This window comes from Macaca nemestrina, chromosome 4, assembly GCF_043159975.1.
Source record: "Macaca nemestrina isolate mMacNem1 chromosome 4, mMacNem.hap1, whole genome shotgun sequence".
In the NCBI taxonomy this organism is placed as follows: Eukaryota; Metazoa; Chordata; class Mammalia; order Primates; family Cercopithecidae; genus Macaca; species Macaca nemestrina.
In genome coordinates this window covers 16678939-16697462 of record NC_092128.1, presented here as the reverse complement: position 1 = coordinate 16697462, position 18524 = coordinate 16678939, and the positions used below count along the sequence as shown (strand labels likewise).

Below are 18524 nucleotides of genomic sequence, written 5' to 3'. Positions count from 1 at the left end.
AGTAGAAAGAGGAAGGGGAGACCCAGTCATTCATTGTGGGGAGGGCAGGCAGTTGCTAAGAAAAATGCGACTGTCTGAGGAAACTGCCATGCACACCTGGCCCTGAGAAGCTAGTCTAAACCCACCTCTTGAGGTGCAGGCACAAAGGTGGAAGGGAAAGAGGAAGTGTGAGCTGTAGACACTAACAGTAACACTAACAGGAGCAGAGACTTCCCAAGCAGCCCCTGTCTCAGGGCCAGGGAAGCACACCCATAAGACCAGAATGCCAAGCAGGGAGACTCAGGGTCCCCACGCCTCTGCCCGTGTGACCCTGCCATGGGCTGCAGCCTCCACTGTGGTGTGGTCCATTGTCTCAGGTGAGTCCTGGGCACAGGTGGGACATTTCTGTCCTTGGATTTTTTGCTTTTTTCATGGAACTGCCTCAGAATACTCTGTCCTAGGCTTCGTCTGAATTTGGCTTCTTATTTTCACAGGCTCCATGGATACTGAAATTACGCAGACACCAAAATACCTGGTCACAGGAATGAGGAGTAAAAGGATGATGAAACGTGAGCATCTGGGACATGATTCTTTGTATTGGCTCAGACAGAAAGCTAAGAAATCCCTGGTGTTCATGTTTTACTACAACTGTAAGGAACTCACTGAGAACAAGACTGTGCCAAGTCACTTCACACCTGAATGCCCTGACAGCTCTCGCTTATACCTTCATGTGTTCGCGCTGCAGCCAGAAGACTCAGCTCTGTGTCTCTGTACCAGTAGCCAAGATACAGCCCTGCACAGTCACCGCCTCCCTGTGCACAAACCTCCTCCTAAGTCTAGTCAGAGATCCATGGGGGCAACGCGTTCAGCTGAGCCTCAACACTCGGTTCAGCATTCCGTAGGACCTCGGCAGAAATCTCAGACCATAATACTGTCATTTATTGGATGTGACAACGCTAAATTGCCCAGACACCTGCAGCCTGGGGCATGACTTTGTCTTGAACGAGACTATGCCTGAGTTTGAATGTAGGACAGAAGCTGTCACATTTAAGTTGTTCCAAGTATCTTCCAGTTGGCTTGTGCCTCTGGAAAATGTTGTGTGAAGTATTTAACACTCTGGCCACACTAATCCACCTTCCAAAATGAACCGTTTTTTGACTTTTCTTTTGACTCAAGTTAGACCCTGGATCTCAGCCCTCATCCCAGATCCAAATATGGTCAGACCTTTTCTTTTCTTTCTTTCTTTCTTTTTTTTTTTTTTAGATGGAGTCTCACTTTGTTGCCAGGCTGGAATAGTGCAGTGGCGTGATCTCGGCTCACTGCCACCTCCACCTCCCAGGTTCAAGTGATTCTCCTGCCTCAGCCTCCTGGGTAGCTGGAACTACAGGCGCTACCACCACAACCAGCTATTTTTAGTAGAGACGTGGTTTTATCATGTTGGCCAGGATGGTCTCAAACTCTTAACTTCTTGATTTGCCCCCCTCGGACCCCCAAAGTGCTGGGATTACAGGCGTGAACCACCGCACCTGGCAGGTCCTTTTCTTTTCTTTTTTAAAAAATAAAGAATACCCAATGCCCTCCTCAGGTGGCTGTATCAGTGCCTGACCCTGAGGACAGGGGTTCCCCATGGGGTTTGCATCATTGTTCTCTAGTTCACTCTCCCTGGGGCGTGTGCAGAGTTTCAACTTCTTGTTGGCTTCTCTCTTCCACTCAGGATTTAAAACTTTCAAACTTGATTGTTTTTCCTCCTGTCTCTTTAATCCTAATACCAAGTTTTCTTGGCATCCATTATCAACCGTGGATTCTGTTGCACCTGAATTGTTGCTCACAGCAGGTAATAAGAGAAGGCGACCTCCTGGAATTTCTGAGCCGGACTATGTACTCAGCGTTACCTTGCTGAGCCCCACATTTTCCAGCACTGTTCTTAATAATTAACGGCCCTCAGTCCTGCACACACCGTCAGACCCCTGAGCAGAGCCCTGCACTGTCAGGTTTCGGCACCAACACAAAGGATCCCTCCTCTCTCCTATAGAGGGCGCTCCAGGGACGGTGGGTGTTGCCCCAGACACCAGCAATTCTGCCAGACCTTGCCTGTGGGGTCATGGGAGCTCAAAATGCCCCTCCTTTCCTCCACAGGACCAGATGCCCGAGCTAGGAGAGGCCTCATTCCTGCTGTGATCCTACCATGGATACCTGGCTCCTATGCTGGGCAATTTTTAGTCTCTTGAAAGCAGGTCGATGCTTAGGACTCTAGGAAATTCTTGCTTTGAACTTACCTAAGACAGTTCTAAACCATTCTCTTAATCTTCTTCTTTTCCCACAGGACACACAGAACCTGAAGTCACCCAGACTCCCAGCCATCAGGTCACACAGATGGGACAGGAAGTGATCTTGCGGTGTGTCCCCATCTCTAATCACTTATACTTCTATTGGTACAGACAAATCTTGGGGCAGAAAGTCGAGTTTCTGGTTTCCTTTGTTAATGATAAGATCTCAGACAAGTCTGAAATGTTCGATGATCAATTCTCAGTTGAAAGGCCTGATGGATCAAATTTCACTCTGAAGATCAAGTCCACAAAGCTGGAGGACTCAGCCATGTACTTCTGTGCCAGCAGTGAAGCCACAGCCTTACAAAGACACCTCCAGCCTGTTCAAAAACCCTCATAGATCTGTCTCCCTCCCAGCCGCCAGCACCCACTTCCTGTCTAAGAAAAGGAAGTCTCTGGTTGGGTTCGTTCTTGCAAATGTCTCCAAAAAGACAGATATCTGAAATGAAATTCCCAAAGATATCTTGGGCAGAAATGACGACATACTGTAGGGGTTGAAGAATGTTTATAGATACCACAGAGTGTGATGGTGGGCTCTGAATATGGGAGAATTGTACCCAACCAAGTAACCTGTATCTTTTCTTTATTCTCATTTTGTCATTTTTATTAGAATTTTTTGGATTTAGTTGCTTAGGAAAACATATTTTAACTCCTAGGATGGTGAAATGATTACTGAGTGGGCGTTCAGGTATTTCCATGAGAATATAGAGGATCCCCACGGAAATCTTCAGAAGGAAAAGGGGCTTGGTACAAGGAACTCAATTATCAATGAGTCTTGCTCAGCATGTGGTCAAGAGCAGAACAATCTGATGACCCTGTCAACCTGGTGTGATGCATTTGGGCTAATGATGCTAGCTCACAAAATAACAAGTTAAGAGAGTAGAAAACATGGAGTCTAATATTGGGACACCATTTTACACCATTTCAAAGTCAACAGAGGTCTAGACCAGCATGAGAATCGCCAGAATAAAGCCAGGCAGTGCAGGAACAGAATTCAGCAACAAAAGTCAAGAGGCACCTAGAGGCAGAGGTAGGAATGAATTTGTCACTTTCAACTTAACATGAGGCAGCCAGATTAACTTTTTGAGTTTCATTTAAGAAACTATTGCTGTTTTAAACATACCTATTGAAATCTAAATTCTAGGTATTCGTGTTTTTGGGTTCTGGAATTTCCACTTAAATCTTCCTACAATTTGCAGCTGTCTGCTAAAATTCTACATTTTGCCATTTACTTCATTGACTATATTAACATCTGTCATTTGAAAGCCAGTTTTGGATAACTTTAACATCTGAATCTGTTTGGGTCTCTTTCTTTTTTCTGTTTTCTCTGTTTGGTTTCTGGGCATGTGATTTTGTTTTCTCATACAACTAGTGATTTATTTGAATGCTGGATATTGTATATAAAAACTATAGAGATAATCTGAGACTCTGAATGATTTCATCTTCCCCAGATGATTCACTTTTGCTTCTGCTGGGAATTGTAGCAGGGGCAGATCACCTTAATTGAGCTGATGACTGAGCTGGATCAGAGCTGGGATTTGGCCTGTGTGATGGCTGCTCGCCTTTGGTCTTAGCCATTTAAGTTCCAACTAGATGTCTGGAGTGTAACAGCTTAATTAAAGTGTAAATTACATAACATAATATTTGCCCATTGCAAGTATGCAATTCAATGAATTTTGATAAATTTGTGGAGTTGTGCAACAATCACCATGATCCAGCTGTAAAACATTTCATCCTCCCCACCCAGAAAGTTCCTTCGTGCTCATTTTCAGTCAATCCCTGCTCCTGCCCCCAGCACCAAGGCCTGGGGCCTTTGCCAGGCTCCTCTCCTATTCAGTAGTCACTGAACGTAAATGTTCTCCAGATCAGAAACGTGGTGGATGCTCCTCAAAGCCCGCTATACTCTCAGTCTTCCCTTTTTTTCTCAGCTACTTAGGCAGCGATACAAAACTGGCAAATGACTTAGAGGGAAAAGTAGTCTGTTAGATCTCTCCTTTCTCCTTGAGATCCCAGTCCGTTAGGTTCTTACTGCCTCAGTAGCTCCAAATGCCTTCAAACATTTATCTTTATATTTTGTTAAGTTTATGTAGTTTTTTTGATAAGAATGTTGTTCTGCAAAAATTCAGTCTATTAACTCCAAAAGCCAGTTTTTATATTTATTAAAGGTGAGGTAAAATTTTGTATGTTTGTATTTTAAATAGAAGCCTCTTGAAGAAAGGAAGGAGTGAGCCTCTCCGCCTTCCCATTTTTTTTTTTCTTTTTGAGATAGAGTCTCGCTCATGTCACCCAGGCTGGAGTGCATTGGGGCGATCTCGGCACACTGCAACCTCCACCTCCCGGTTTCCAGTGATTCTCCTGCCTCAGCCTCTGGAGTAGCTGGGATTACAGGTGCATGCCACCACAACCGGCTAATTTTTGTATTTTGAGTAGAGACGGGATTCACCACATTGGCCAGGTTGGTCTCGGCCTCTCAACCTCGTGATCCACCCACCTCGGCCTCCCAAAGTGTTGGGATTACAGGCATGAGCCACCGTGCCTGGCTGCATATCCCTATTTCTAAGACCTCTACCACCCTGCTGCCTTTGGTCCACCATGGGACAGAGTCTTGACACGTTTGACCTTTTACCACAAGGAGGAGCTGTGACTCTACTGAGATTAAGGAAACTCAGAGGAAGGACAGAGCATTCTCTGCATGGGAGACAGTTAAAAGAAATATCGGGTGTATTTGCAACAGGGGAAAATGTGGTCTGCAGAAGCTGTGTTAATGCTGAAATGTGAGAGGTTAAATACAGACTGTTCATTTGCCTTGCTGTGCAGGTGCTTTTGTTCTAGCAAAGAGCCTAGACTGCCAGATTTGTTGCATGTGACCTTGCATGGGATGAGGAAGGGGGAGAGTTTGAGGCGGGAAAGAGGAGAGTTCACAGGCAGATGACAGTGGAGGACCCGCTCCTGAGAGGAATAAGAGAACCTCTGGATGCTGGGCCTCTGCTCCAGCTCAATCCTGCCAGGAAATGACTTCCTGAGACCTGGGCAGTGAGCCTGACAAATCAGGGCTTCCTCGAGGGATCTTGCAAAGAGAGTAATTACCAAGGGAAATCTACTTATCAGACCAAAGAATACCTGCAGCACCATTCCCCTGACTGTAAATGATGAAAGACTTAAGCTAGAAGGGGATTTTCTTTTCTTTTTCCTCTTCTGGATGTTCCTCTAAGTTCTTGGAGCAAGAGCTTGGAAGGATAGGAAACCTGTCTCCTGGGTCTGAGCAAATGGTTCATCAAAACTGCATCACCAGACTCCCTTCCAGCCTCCAGCTTCAACATCTATCCCTGTCTCCCAAGACCCATGGAAGCTGGACTTGGCCAGATGTCAAAAGATGATGCCAAAACAGCTGCAGATGGGAAAGAAGGCGGCGTGGACAGACCTCCAGGATGCACATCTGAAACAGGCTCTTCATTTTGTTTTCACTACAGGCTCCTGTTTCGCCTTTTCAAAAAGCAGTTGAAATTTCCCTTACTTCTTGGAAATCCAAAAATACAGCAAAGATACATTTTATATAGGCGTTAGCTATTCAGCAGGAGGGAGCTTGAAAATATCTCTATACTCTACGATTTTCCACCATGCTGCCTGGAAGTGAAAGTCTAGCCAAACAGTTTAACAGGAAAACCATTAGCCGTCCTGTGGAGGTTAATTTTGCAGTTTATTTTGGAATGGAAAAAAAGCACGTATTAAGATAGGAAACTCATGTCTACATGCTAGAATCTAAATTTCTTAACTTTCTGTAGTATGAGCCATTTTCAAATCTGGTAAAGTCATAAAACCAGACTATTCAAAACGCACACTTCTAAGCTCAATATTAAATATTTAAAGTGACTAACGTAAGTAAGAGTTGGAGAGTCAGGATCCCCCTGGACTTTTCGAACTTCTACCCTCACAAAGAAATCTAGAGTTTCTTCTCAGTAAAAAAAAAACCAAAAGTGACATATAATCATTTTTCCTTGTTAGTAAATAATCTCTATCCATCATGGCATTGCATTTAATTTGTGTTAATTATTCCCCCAAACTTTGGGGGAATTGCCCAAATATAACACGGGGCTGAAATATTGGACAGCCAAAAATATCACCCATGTTCAAAATATGCATCGTGATATCATTCAGTTCGACGTGTTCTAGTTCTTCCGCAGCCTCCTGCCTCGTTCCCTTTGCCCCTACAACTCTCTGCCTTTTTGTGGATTAAGTTATCCCCAGGATAACATTATTACGTTTTCTTCCCCGTTTGACTTTCTTGTTGGAAGCCTGACTCTTCCCAGGGATCCCAGCGTCTATCCTCTCTCCCTTCTGTAGCTTTTTTCCCCTTGTGCAGCAGAGTCGGCTCTGTTAGAAAAGAGGTACGTCATCAATTCATTTGCTCCTTTTTGTACTCAGACCTTTTTTTTTTTTTTTTTTTTGAAACAGAGTCTTGCTCTGTCGCCCAGGCTGGAATGCCTTGGCACGATCTCCGCTCACTGCAAGCTCCACCTCCCAAGTTCATGCCATTCTCATGCCTCAGCCTCTAGAGTAGCTGGGACTACAGGCGCTCGACACCACGCCTGGTTAATTTTTTTGTGTTTTTCGTAGAGACGGGGTTTCCCCGTGTTAGCCAAGATGGCCTTGATCTCCTGACTTTGTGATCCACCCGCCTCGGCCTCCCAAAGTGCTGGGATTACAGGCGTGAGCCGCTATTCCCCAGGCTGGACAATTCTTGATGGACAATAAAACACTTTTGCTTTTCATGTCTCCTGTAAAACACAAAACAAAACAACAACCAGAACTAACATTGCTTCATGTGAGGCGAGTGTCTTTCTATCAGTTTCATTCCAGTGCCTCTCCCGGAGACTATCCATGTGATTTGGTAAAAACACTTGCGTAAGATAATGAGATACTTATTTATTTAAAGTTTACTCTTTAAGAATGGTTACATCTTTATGTAGTTATCATCACCATTGTATGTAGCCTCTTGTCATTTCACTATCTTCCCTCACTTCCATTCCTTCTTTGAAAGGCTTCCCATGTCAGCTGTGTGGTGCAATGAGATAGGTACTGAATAAGACTCACATCTAGGGGGTATCTAGTTGTGTTCACAGAATTTTAGAGCTAGACAGAGGGTTGAAAATTATTTATTTATGCCCATTGTTTCATAGATGAAGAAATGAGATGTTTTTAAAAAAGTGTTTAAATGTAAATAGTAACTATATTGCTGGCCTCCATGCAACCTGTATTTCATGTTCTTAGTCTACAGATAATGTGTGAATGTGTTTTTGCTCCTACGGGATTATAAGCATCATGAGAGTGAGAATATTGTTTACTCATGATTCGCACTAAGTAGCCATTCAATGACTGCAAACAAATAAAGCATGCTTGAAGTTCCAAGAAGGACGGTGGTCATTTTTCTTTTGTTTAGTACTAGTTGTGTGTTTAGCAAATCACAAATGAACCATCAGGGTCTGTCTTTGGAGGGGTTTCACCATTAGATGACAGCATTACCAAAGTTAGTGTGTGTGTGTGTTGTTTGTGTGTGCATGCACGTGCATGCGTGCATATGTGTGTGTGTGAGAAATGCCTTTCTAGCAGTGCTGGTCCCTGGTTTTCCTCCTAGAGGTTGCTGCCCTGGGGCCACTGACAGAGGCACTGAGGTCTGAGTGCTGGGCCTTGCTGACCACGGCAGGAGGAGCTGTGGCCCGACCACACCCCTGAAGCTGGGTGGATGATGCCTGGCAGAAAAGAGGAGTACCATCGGCAAGAATAAAGGGGACAGGAGTCCTCAACAGGGGATAATTCAGAAAACACGAAGGCATGTTGTGTTGTCACATTGGCATCAGGTAGGTAGGGCCCAAGGATGCCACTAAGCATCCTACCTGCACAGGTCAGCCCCCCACAACAAACAATCACCTGATCCAACATGGCACTCAGGCTGAAATTGAGAAACTCTGCAATAAGCTTGTGTTGTAAACTTTGTACCAACAAGGAGGATTATCAGCAGACAATTCAAGGGCAGTACCGTCACCTACTTTTGTTTTCCCTGACTGCCGTGTTGTTGACCTCCATCGCCATTCTTTCCCAGCACACGGTGTCTGCATGTTGTCCAACAGCCTCCTGTTTCCTCATAGATCTACCCCTTGGACAGATAAGAACATCAGAGGGAGCAGGGCTGCAGTTCACTCCCAACAATGACCCTTGAACAGGGTTTTCTCTGAACTAGCATCACAGTCATGTGGGTTAGGTGGCTGTAGCTGGTACTCAGGTGAAATCTCAGGCCAGTCTCTTCTGAATCAGGGGGACTGCTGACCATTAATCAGAACTTCAAGTGAACGGAGATTCAAGAGAGCAAAACAATGTTCTGCTTTATTGTGAAGGGGAAGCAAAGGATCCAGAGAGGAACAGCAGCCTGACTCTCGGGGAAGGGCATGAAAGGGAGAGGAAGGGAGGAGATGGTCAATCTGGGGTAAGAAGTGAGGAGGGAGGGGGCTGATGGCACAGGAATGACTGTCAGAGACACACCCTGGAGGCCACAATTCAACCCTCTCAACTTTTCCCAGAAGTTCCAAAAAATCCTTTAAAGCAGCAAGTGAAGGGTGTGAAAGCAGGAGCCATGCTAGAGGAGAGCCTGGGAATGGGGAAATGATTACAGGCTGTGACCTCACTGGCACAGCCCCTCTCAGCGGCAGTGGAAAGCACAGCCTAGACTTCTCACCACTGCACACCAGAATCCTGCCCCGGGCCTTGCCTGGTCTGCCTGACTCTGCCATGAGCTGCAGGCTCCTCTGCTGTGTGGCCCTCTGCCTCCTCCAAGCAGGTGAGTCCTGGGCCCAGGTGACATGATCCTGTTGGAGTCCCTAAACCTTTTCACCATGACGACAGCAGGCTACCTCCTGGGATTTGCCTGAATTCTGCTTCTTTCCTTTACAGGTTCCTTGGACACAGCTGTTTCCCAGACTCCAAAATACCTGGTCACACAGACAGGAAAGAACGAGTACCTTAAATGTGAACAAAATCTGGGCCATGATACTATGTATTGGTATAAGCAGGACTCTAAGAAATTGCTGAAGATAATGTTTAGCTACAATAACAAGCAGCTCATTATAAATGAAACAGTTCCAAATCGCATCTCACCTGACTCTCCAGACAAAGCTCATTTAAATCTTCACATCAAGTCCCTGGAGCTTGGTGACTCTGCTGTATATTTCTGTGCCAGCAGCCAAGGCACAGCCCTGCAGAGTCACCGCATTCCTGTGCACAAACTTCCCAGCTCAGCCAGGAAGCTGTGGGCCAGTGTGTGCACCTGCACCCAAGGCTCTAGTCTCCACTGTCTGATGGCCTCTGATGGAGTTTCAGTCTGTAGTACAGACGGCTAGTGCACCCAGTGGAGAAATCCTCTATTTTACGCACACGAAAGTCTCACAGAATTGTTTCTCAGCTAGAGCAGGGCTTCACAACAAAGCCACTGAAGTATTAGGGCTCCACAAACAAAAACGGAGCCTGTCCCATGCACTGAAGATCTGAACTGGTGGAGGAAGCTATTTCTTGTCTTTCTGTGCTGCACACATGTGTCCATATTTTATATAACATTATGAAAAAAATATGATTGCTAAAAATGGTTGATGAGCACAAGCATAAAGGAGGGGGAAGGAAATATTTCTAAGATCAAGAGACAATTCTGATGATCAGTAAGTACTTTATTTAACAGAAAAATATTTGGAGAGGCATGAAATTCCATGGCAATAGATAAACTGGAAAGTGTTGAGGAGAAGCCGGTGGAGGCAGCCTCGTGCATTGTAGGCTCCTTCTTTTCAAGAAGGGTGACCAGCAAGCGTCGCTTCCAATTCTGATGAAGGTCATCTTGAACTCTCCTCAAGAGTAGGCAATAGTCAGATGACTGAGGATATTGGGAGACCTGAAAGGACTTTGGACACAAATCTCTAGGCAGTGGTGAGCCATTGGTCCTACTCCAAGTGAAACAACATGACGAAACTGATATTTTGGTACAGGAACACTGGTAGTAGTATGGATCAGAAAGGAGATAGATTTTTGGGTGGCATGAAGAATTAGGAGACTTCTAAATATCCTACATGAAAGATTAGAAAGAGTTTATGTGAAGCATTGTGGACAACATAGGCTTGAGGCTCTGGATTATGTTATTTCTTGGAAATAATATTGGGTTTTATTCTGGGAGGGTTGAATATATGACTAGCTAGGGTCTACTTCAGCTTTGCCCTCCCTCTTAGGGAGCCCCAGCATGTGGTCAGCTTTGCTAGTGCATGCCTTTCCAGGGTCTTAGTGGGAATCACGGTGTTCCCACCACGACTCTCCACTCTCACTGGGTCTGAATGCCAATCCCTTCTGGCCCTGAGTATCTTCTGACATCCCTACCCATGTCTTCAGCCTTCCAGAGTTTGTTCCCTGCTGGGCCTTCAGGAGTGCCACCCTCTGCATGCACAACTTAGGATCTGGCCCACAAAGAAAAATAAAAAATAAAAAAAAATTTCTTACACAGGTTCTTGGGGCTCCTTGTTAGTACTCTGTGTCCTAAATCCCAGCTGTCTAGGAGTCAGTTATGTCCTCTTATCTTCAATCACATGTACTACTTCTATTTTATATAAATATGTTTACTTGGCTTCTCTTCATGTTTACCATTCCACTTTTCGCTCTTCTTGCAATTCACACGGTCCTGAGATCATTTTCCTTCTTAGGTCCATCCCTAATTCAGATGACCTGAGCTCTCTGGTCACCACCCCTTGTTGTGGGAAACGCTTATGTTAGCTTTTATCCTCAGGACAATTAAACCTTTCACTTTCACTATTTTTCAAGTTTTCAGTTTAAATTCTATTGCTTTATTTTTATTTCCTTTGCAATTTGGTTTACTTATTGGGAACCAAACATACAATACGATTTTATTTGTTCGCATTTGTTCTACTTCTTTGTAGAAGGGCCAGAGTATTTTCTTGCTGAAGTAGATACCAATTGAAAAAATTTTAATGGTAATGATACTAGTGTTTAAAATAAGGCAATTTTAGGTTTTTATCTAGTGAATAGAATATCTCCAACTGTAGCAGGTTAGAGATCGATACTATATGTAACCTGTTGAGAAGGAGAATATTCAACACCCTTAAATTCTAATCTACATCCTTTACATTTTTTATGTTTGTTTTTCGGGCCACATTGAAAATCTGATGAAATTTATACATTAGAAGAATGCTAAAGTTTTCCTCCTGACCGAGCACATCCCCAGGTTAAAACAAATCTAAATTATAAACCCTTGACTTAAATCATGGATAAGTGTCTTATCGCAGTGTAGATTTACATATAATATGGATTTACGACCGTAATCTCAGTCCTACAATTATAATTATCATCACAAAATGGTAATACCACTGTAATACAACAATAAATAGATGGTAAAAATCATTTAGAAAGTATGAATCATCTCATTTTGTGTTTATTTGTGTTCATTTGTATCTTTAAATGGTCTAGAATGAAAAGTCAATATGGGCATAGCAGTACATTTTAAGAAAATTGATGATATTCTAATAACTAAATGGTCACAAAGCATAAATAGCTTATGCAGTGAAGTAGAGAAGACCCATAGGAAGTCATCCAGCTGGTTTCTAGTTGGAAAGTTCTCCACAGAGCTGATGACCAATTTGGTTTCTAACATTTGAGAAATGGAAGGGCTTTGGAGATCATCTCATTTCCGCTCTCCTGATTTAATATGTGAGGAAATATGGCATCACATATATGAAGTGATTGAACAATGACATACTGATTACATGTCTCAAACTTTATGTAAGATAGATTTTTATTCTTTAGTTGTTTTCTGAATATGTTGACTTGCCCTACTCAAATAGAATTCTGGGGGTGAAAATGTTGGTGACTTTCTGCTTGTTCCTAGCTGTTACTCAAGGAGTATTTGTTGAACAAGTCAGACTGGCCCATAAGTTCCAGAGGGCTGGGGTACTGTCTGTTCTGCTCATTACTAGGGATCCAGACACAGATAATTTTCTTTTCTTTTCTTTTCTTTCCTTTTCTTTGTTTCATTTCATTTCATTTCTTTTCTTTTCTTTTCTTTTCTTTTTTTTCTTTTGAGGGGCTTAGTGGGTGCAGGGTCTTACTCTGTCCTGAGTGCAGTGATGCAATCAAGACTCACTACAGTCTTGACTTCCATGGCTCAAGTGATCCTTCTACTTCAGCCTCTTGAATAGCTGGGACTACAGACATGCACCATTACATCTGGCTAAGTTTTGGCAATTTTTGTAGAGATAAGGTGTTGCAATGGTGCCCAGACTCAGACATAGACAATTTCTGCTGAGTAAAAATTTAGAATGTCTTAGGTGTGGGGATACCTGGTGTTCTGGCTGCTGACTCTCTGTGTTGTTGCCAACACTTCCTTCCTCTTCATTCTCCCCTGGCCTTTGAAACCCATCCCTGCTGCTCAGGGATGTGGGATATGGATCTAGTCTGGATTCGGACACTGGGTTGGTGAGTGGCCAAATGCTGCTTTGGCCACAGGGAGGAGCTGTGCTCCCGTGAAACCTCTGAGGCAGGGACCTGGGGAAGGGATAGAGAGTGAGAGGAGAGATGGGCCAGGAGGGATCTTGCCCATGGGGAACCATCCGTACCTCGAATGAGAGCATGGCTGTACTCAGGTCAAGCACACTGACATCAGCTTCAAGCTATTTTCCCTTTCCTTTGCACCACACACCTTGCGTTGTTCTTTTTCAGCATCCTGTGTATGTTAGCTCGAAGCCCAGCCAAGCCTCATGCCCTCCGCTTCAGGGACAGAGGGTGGCTCATCCCTTTCGTGCTCCCTCAGCTCCCTCCCCAGTGCCTGGTTGCTGGTTGGCATCAGCCATGCCTTTGAATGATGGGCACTGGTCCACACTGCATCTGTGGTCATGCAGTCATCCTCCCTCCACAGAGCCAGGCAAAAAGGGCTCTACCGTGCTTAGACAATAAGGGAAGGGACATTTTGAATGCTTCTGTCTTGTGTGATCATGCAGGACAGAAGGAGATTCCTTGAACGGGAGTGGTCTGTTGCTGAGAGGGGTCCTGAAAGACAGGGAGACAGAGATAGAGGGAGGATCCACTTAATGAGGAAGCAGCTGAGAGCAAAGAGCCCCTGCCAGAGGAATATCCTTGGGGGGTAAAAAGCTGGCTCTGTCCTTTCTGCCCAGCCCATTCATCCCAGCCCAGACTATTCAAATCTACCTTCTATCAGGACCCAGAAAGGATGTAAAATGGCCAGGAATAATTATCCCCTGGGTCTGGGGAAGCTGTCAGAATCAGTGACATCACAGGTAAAACCACCAATCAGGGCCAAGGAGACCAGAGCCCAGTGCCTCACCCAGAGGACCCCAGTCAGAGGCCTCATCTCAGACCGGACGCTAGCATGGGCTGCAGGCTGCTCTGCTGTGTGGTTCTCTGTCTCCTGGGAGCAGGTGAGTTGGCTTCAAATCGACTGTCCTTGAAATCCAAGCCTTTTCCTTGTGGCTGCAGCAACAACCCTCCTCCTGGGCTCTGCCTGAATTTTGTCCCTTTCCTCCTACAGTCCCCATAGACAGTGGAGTTACCCAAACACCAAAGCACCTGGTCATGGGAATGACAAACAAGAAGTCTTTGAAATGTGAACAACATATGGGACACAGGGCTGTGTACTGGTACAAGCAGAAAGTTAAGAAGCCGCCGGAGATCATGTTTATGTACAACTATGAGAAACTTTCTATTAATGAAAGTGTGCCCAGTCGCTTCTCACCTGAATGTTCCCAGAGCTCTCTCTTCTACCTTCACCTACGCGCTCTGCAGCCAGAAGACTCAGCCCTGTATCTCTGCGCCAGCAGCCAAGACACAGCCTTGCAGAGTCATCACTTTCCTGTGCAGAAACCTTCGGGGCCTGCCAGGAAGCTGTGGGGGCCACGGAGGGCTCGGGTGAGCATTTCCTGCAAGAGCCCCGACAGAAGCTTCAGAACATCACAGCACCTGCTAATTCATCCATGCGGCAACTTTACATCCTGTGCACATATTTAGAGTGTGGGTTTTCTTTTGCCTGAGTGTGACTCTGCCCTGCCAACTGATTTGAAAAACGATAAACATATTCAGATCTACTTTTTAAAAATGCTTTTTTAAATCATGAAATAGGCCGGGCATGGTGGCTCACCCCTGTGATCCCAGCACTTTGGGAGGCCGAGACGGGCGGATCATGAGGTCAGGAGTTTGAAACCTGCCTGGCCTATGTGGTGAAATCCCGTCACTACTAAAAATACAAAAAATTAGCTGGGCATGGTGGCACGCGCCTGTAGTCCCAGCTCTGTAGTCCCAGCTACTCAGGAGGCTGAGACAGAGAATTGCTTGGGCCTGGAAAGCAGAGGTTGCAATGAGCCAAGATTGCACCACTTTACTCCAGCCTGGACAACAGAGCGAGATTCCATCTCAAAAAAAAAAAGAAAAAGAAAAAGAAAAAGAAATCATGAAATAAAGCAAACATCCTCTAAAAAAGATTGTTTAGCTTAAGGTTACATAAGAACCCTCCAAGCAATCACCTGTGTCACCACCGAGTCACACCCAGCACTGGGCCAGACACCGTCCTGCGAGGAACTGAGTTCTCCTGACACTTCATGTTCCGTGGTTTCCATGACTCTTCTTTGGGACCAAGGGTTCCCTTCGTTATAGGTTTTTGTCACGCAGAGTCAAGCAGCTCTGAGCATTGGGAAATCAGAGAACGAACTTCCAGGCAAGGATCCCAGTGCAGAAGCCAGCTGGAGAGGACAGTAAGAGACTCACCCTTTGAGAAATGGGTTTGAGAAATATGCATCTATTTTCACCACTTCTATTATTCTATATTCCTGCTTGTCTATTCCTTAATTTCTCCTTTTAACACTCAAAGCTAGACTGTGATTTCTAGCTCTGATCAAAGCTCCAAATGTGCACAGACACCTTCTCTGAACCCTTCAGGCAGCAAACGTGCCTCTGTCTGCTCCCCTTGCTGCAGAGCCCGTGGATCATGGTCTAGAAGCTTCCTGACTCATCCACTCTCCTTCCCTCAGCTGGAAGTCTCCTTGTTGGTTTCAGGCCTCAGCTCCTCCCTGGATTTCCTCTCCAGACTGACACTTGAAGGATTATGTTTCCCACTTTGTTCTCTTTATTCCCAATGCCCTGCCCTACCTCCACCCTTATAAGGCCCCAATTTGTTAGATACTAACCCTTTCTGTTCTTCTTGGTGCCCTTTTAAAATGTTGCGTGTGTTGCTGTTATAACTTTTCAATTTTGTTGCAGGCTTTGATTTCCTTACCTGTTCCTTCAACTAGATTATGAGCTTCTGAAAAAATATTATATGTCAAAATCCCCAGTTTATGACACTGTCTCTGGCCTAGAGTAAATGCTAAGCTCCTTCGTTGCTGCATTGGGGACTTAAGCCTTGTCCAAAACATCCCCACCAATAGTCCAATAGTCCTCCAGCCTCCATTGTGGACAGGAAACCACTGTACCTACTTCTGGAAAATTCTTCCTCCTGTCGAGCCCGAAAGTCTTCTCCTCAGGGCTATGAATCTTTTGCTCTCAGTCTTATACCTTGGGAACATGGGATCAGGAGAGGCACAGTAAGAAGGTAAGTAGTCAACAAAGCCAAAAGAAGATTGTGGGTTCTAAAATAGCTAAAGATGAGTCGGATAAGTGAAAACTCCAGCCCAGCAAATACACATATTTCTCTTTAGGTAGCAGTTACAAATTGTGAAAGCCAATCTCAAAAGTGTCTCCCCATTCCAGGGACATAGCATGCCCGGTACTAGTAGTCAAAGCTGATGCTGGCTTCTTTGTAGATAATCTAGCGGAAATAGTTTCTTAGAAAAAAATAGTTGGAGCAGGACTAGGTAGATTGCTCTAAGATCTGCCTTGAAGTCGTCTCCTTCAAAAAACCTTCTCTCATTGCATCAATACCCAACTGATAACTGGTTTTCTACATAGTCTTTGAATGTTGATGAGAATAGCTTGTGCCCCATTATTTGATGATCCGCCAAATATCACCTAGTGATTTTAAAAAGTCGTTTCAGCTCAATGTTGGCTCAGTCTCACCATCTAGAATATTCACACACACTAAAAACAAAGATGTATGTCCTATGGGCTTTTTTCAATGTAGTGATTTATTTTTCCCTTTCACATGGTACCCATCGCAATCAGAGTCTTTCTATATATTTGTAGTCAGAGGTGTTCACTAAGCAGAACAGAGCATGGGTCCTTGAGGAACTGAGACTTCAGGCAGGCCTTCAAATGCTGAGAAGAAAACATCTGGTTGTGGTTCTCAAGCTTTTGGTCCTAGCAAGAATGACTGTGCACCTGAAAATATTGGAAGGGGACCCCCAGCTCCCACTTTCAAGGGAGAGAATGGAAAGAGGCATGTGGTGGGCTATAAGGAGCAGCTGCTATTTTACCTTTAAGGTGTTCTGCAAATGCTGGCAGGTGAGGCGGGTGGTTGCATTAGGAAGGAGAAAAGAGAAAGTGATTAAGATACAGCCTGTGACCTTAGGAAGATCCAATTGAGTAAGGGAGACAAGTACTCACAAGAACGTGTGTTAGTACGGAAGGAAAACCCTAGGATTTTTAGAAAGATGAAATGGGCATTGCTCCCTGAAGAACAAGGTGAAGAATCATAAAACTACACAGGGCTCAGAGAAGCCCAGACGGATCAAGTACAAGCAAACTCACTAGTTGCAACCATCACCCTATACACTAAGAAGATTTTCCTAAAAGGTCCTGAGGCCTTCCCTGCTCATCACCCATGTCAGGTGCCTCAAGTTATGCAATAAAGACACTGTGACATGATATACAGTGGACCAAAGTGGTGTGTTTCTTTGTATCTGTGTAGAAGGGAGGCCTGTTGGAAGGAGATAGAGACCATGCAGCATGTGGAAAGTGTCTCCGCAAAAGTGGAGTGAGTCCAGATGGGGTGTGGAAAGCAGCCTCCTGCAGATTGTGGAAGCCCCAGCAAATTGCAAAGGGCACTGGGTGGGGCAAGGCATCCCTTGTGTGGTGTGTTAGAAATTGGACTGAGGTGAGGAGAGTTTCAACTCTCCTGGGTGGTCTCCCTGGCACAGGAAGTCAGAACTTGAATGGAGGGATAAGGCCATTTACAAGGGAGAGATGGTGACAGCCGCAGCATACATGTAGTTACATGCAAAGGGATTGATCAAATATGCAGATCTATATGGATAACAGAACCAGTCTTCTCAGTGTTGGATAAGGAAGTTGCAAATGTGGAAAGAGAGAGCAGTTGACACAACAATAAACATAATATTGGATGGGAACTAGTGTGAACTCATCACTTCTCAATATGTCTAAAGAGGAATTAAAGATACCTGTCAATATATATGTACTGTGAATACACATGTGTATGTACAGCTCTGTCCATTGTGACGCCTAAGTGTAGTTCACCCCGGAAGCACCCCAAAAGATCTAGTGTCCATATTCTGTTTTCTAAATATCATTGTCCACTAGAAGGAAGCAGAACTTTTGGACAAATAGTAGATACCAAGACAGGCAGGAAAAGCCTAGAACCCCTTGTGCCATCAAGTAAAGAAATGCTCAAAGAATGATGTGAACCCTGACAAGAAGGAGAATTTAAGAATTAACAATCCCTCTATTTCCATATCTCCTTTGGACAACGCTTCATCAACATTTAAACATAATTATTTATAAATATAGCCTTTGAAATAAAAATTATTTTTATCAGTTACATTCCAGCCTTACATACTGAGACTATGACCTGATTTCTGAGGAGGTACAGATACAAATATACCAATGCCAACCACAGCACATTAGAAACACAATTTTTAAGTGCTTAGACCTACCTTTTACCTGTGGATTTTACTGTTTTCCATTCCACCCATCTATTCATTGACCAATTAAGCAAATACGTATTAAGCCCCTGCACTCTGTAAAGTATTTTGATAGGGGCTGTGAACCATGGAAGCTTCTGGCATAGCAACCTGGTGAAGTCTATCCTGCTTGGCTTTCATTGTTTCAGAGCTGTGTAGAGTTGGAGAAAATTATTTCAGTCTCTCCCCACATCCAGATTTCAAGGATGAGAAAATGAGGTTGGTAGATGAAATGATTTAGACACCTAAACACCAATTACTTTAACCTTCCTAAAGCATACCCTGTAAAACTTTCCAAATTAGATGTTATCTGTAAACATGTCAA

The 18524-nt window shown here is 44.4% G+C and overlaps 1 long non-coding RNA gene and 3 gene segments (V, D, J or C); 3 read left to right on the top strand and 1 right to left on the bottom strand.

Moving 5' to 3' along the window:
- Positions 1-201: 201 nt before the first annotated feature.
- Positions 202-2646, top strand: LOC139362614 (T cell receptor beta variable 2-like). The segment is given in 3 exon segments: positions 202-356; positions 474-548; positions 2303-2646. Coding segments are annotated over 3 exon segments (513 nt in total).
- Positions 2647-8657: 6011 nt separating this feature from the next.
- LOC139362712 (uncharacterized) lies at positions 8658-9537 on the bottom strand. The gene is made up of 2 exons (XR_011621898.1): positions 9453-9537; positions 8658-9286 (listed from the first exon to the last, which is right to left on the bottom strand). It is a non-coding gene; the product is annotated as an uncharacterized lncRNA (long non-coding RNA).
- Positions 8960-9701, top strand: LOC139362710 (T cell receptor beta variable 3-1-like). The segment is given in 2 exon segments: positions 8960-9135; positions 9249-9701. Coding segments are annotated over 2 exon segments (621 nt in total).
- Positions 9702-13651: 3950 nt separating this feature from the next.
- Positions 13652-14518, top strand: LOC105471200 (T cell receptor beta variable 4-1-like). The segment is given in 2 exon segments: positions 13652-13774; positions 13885-14518. Coding segments are annotated over 2 exon segments (525 nt in total).
- Positions 14519-18524: the final 4006 nt, after the last annotated feature.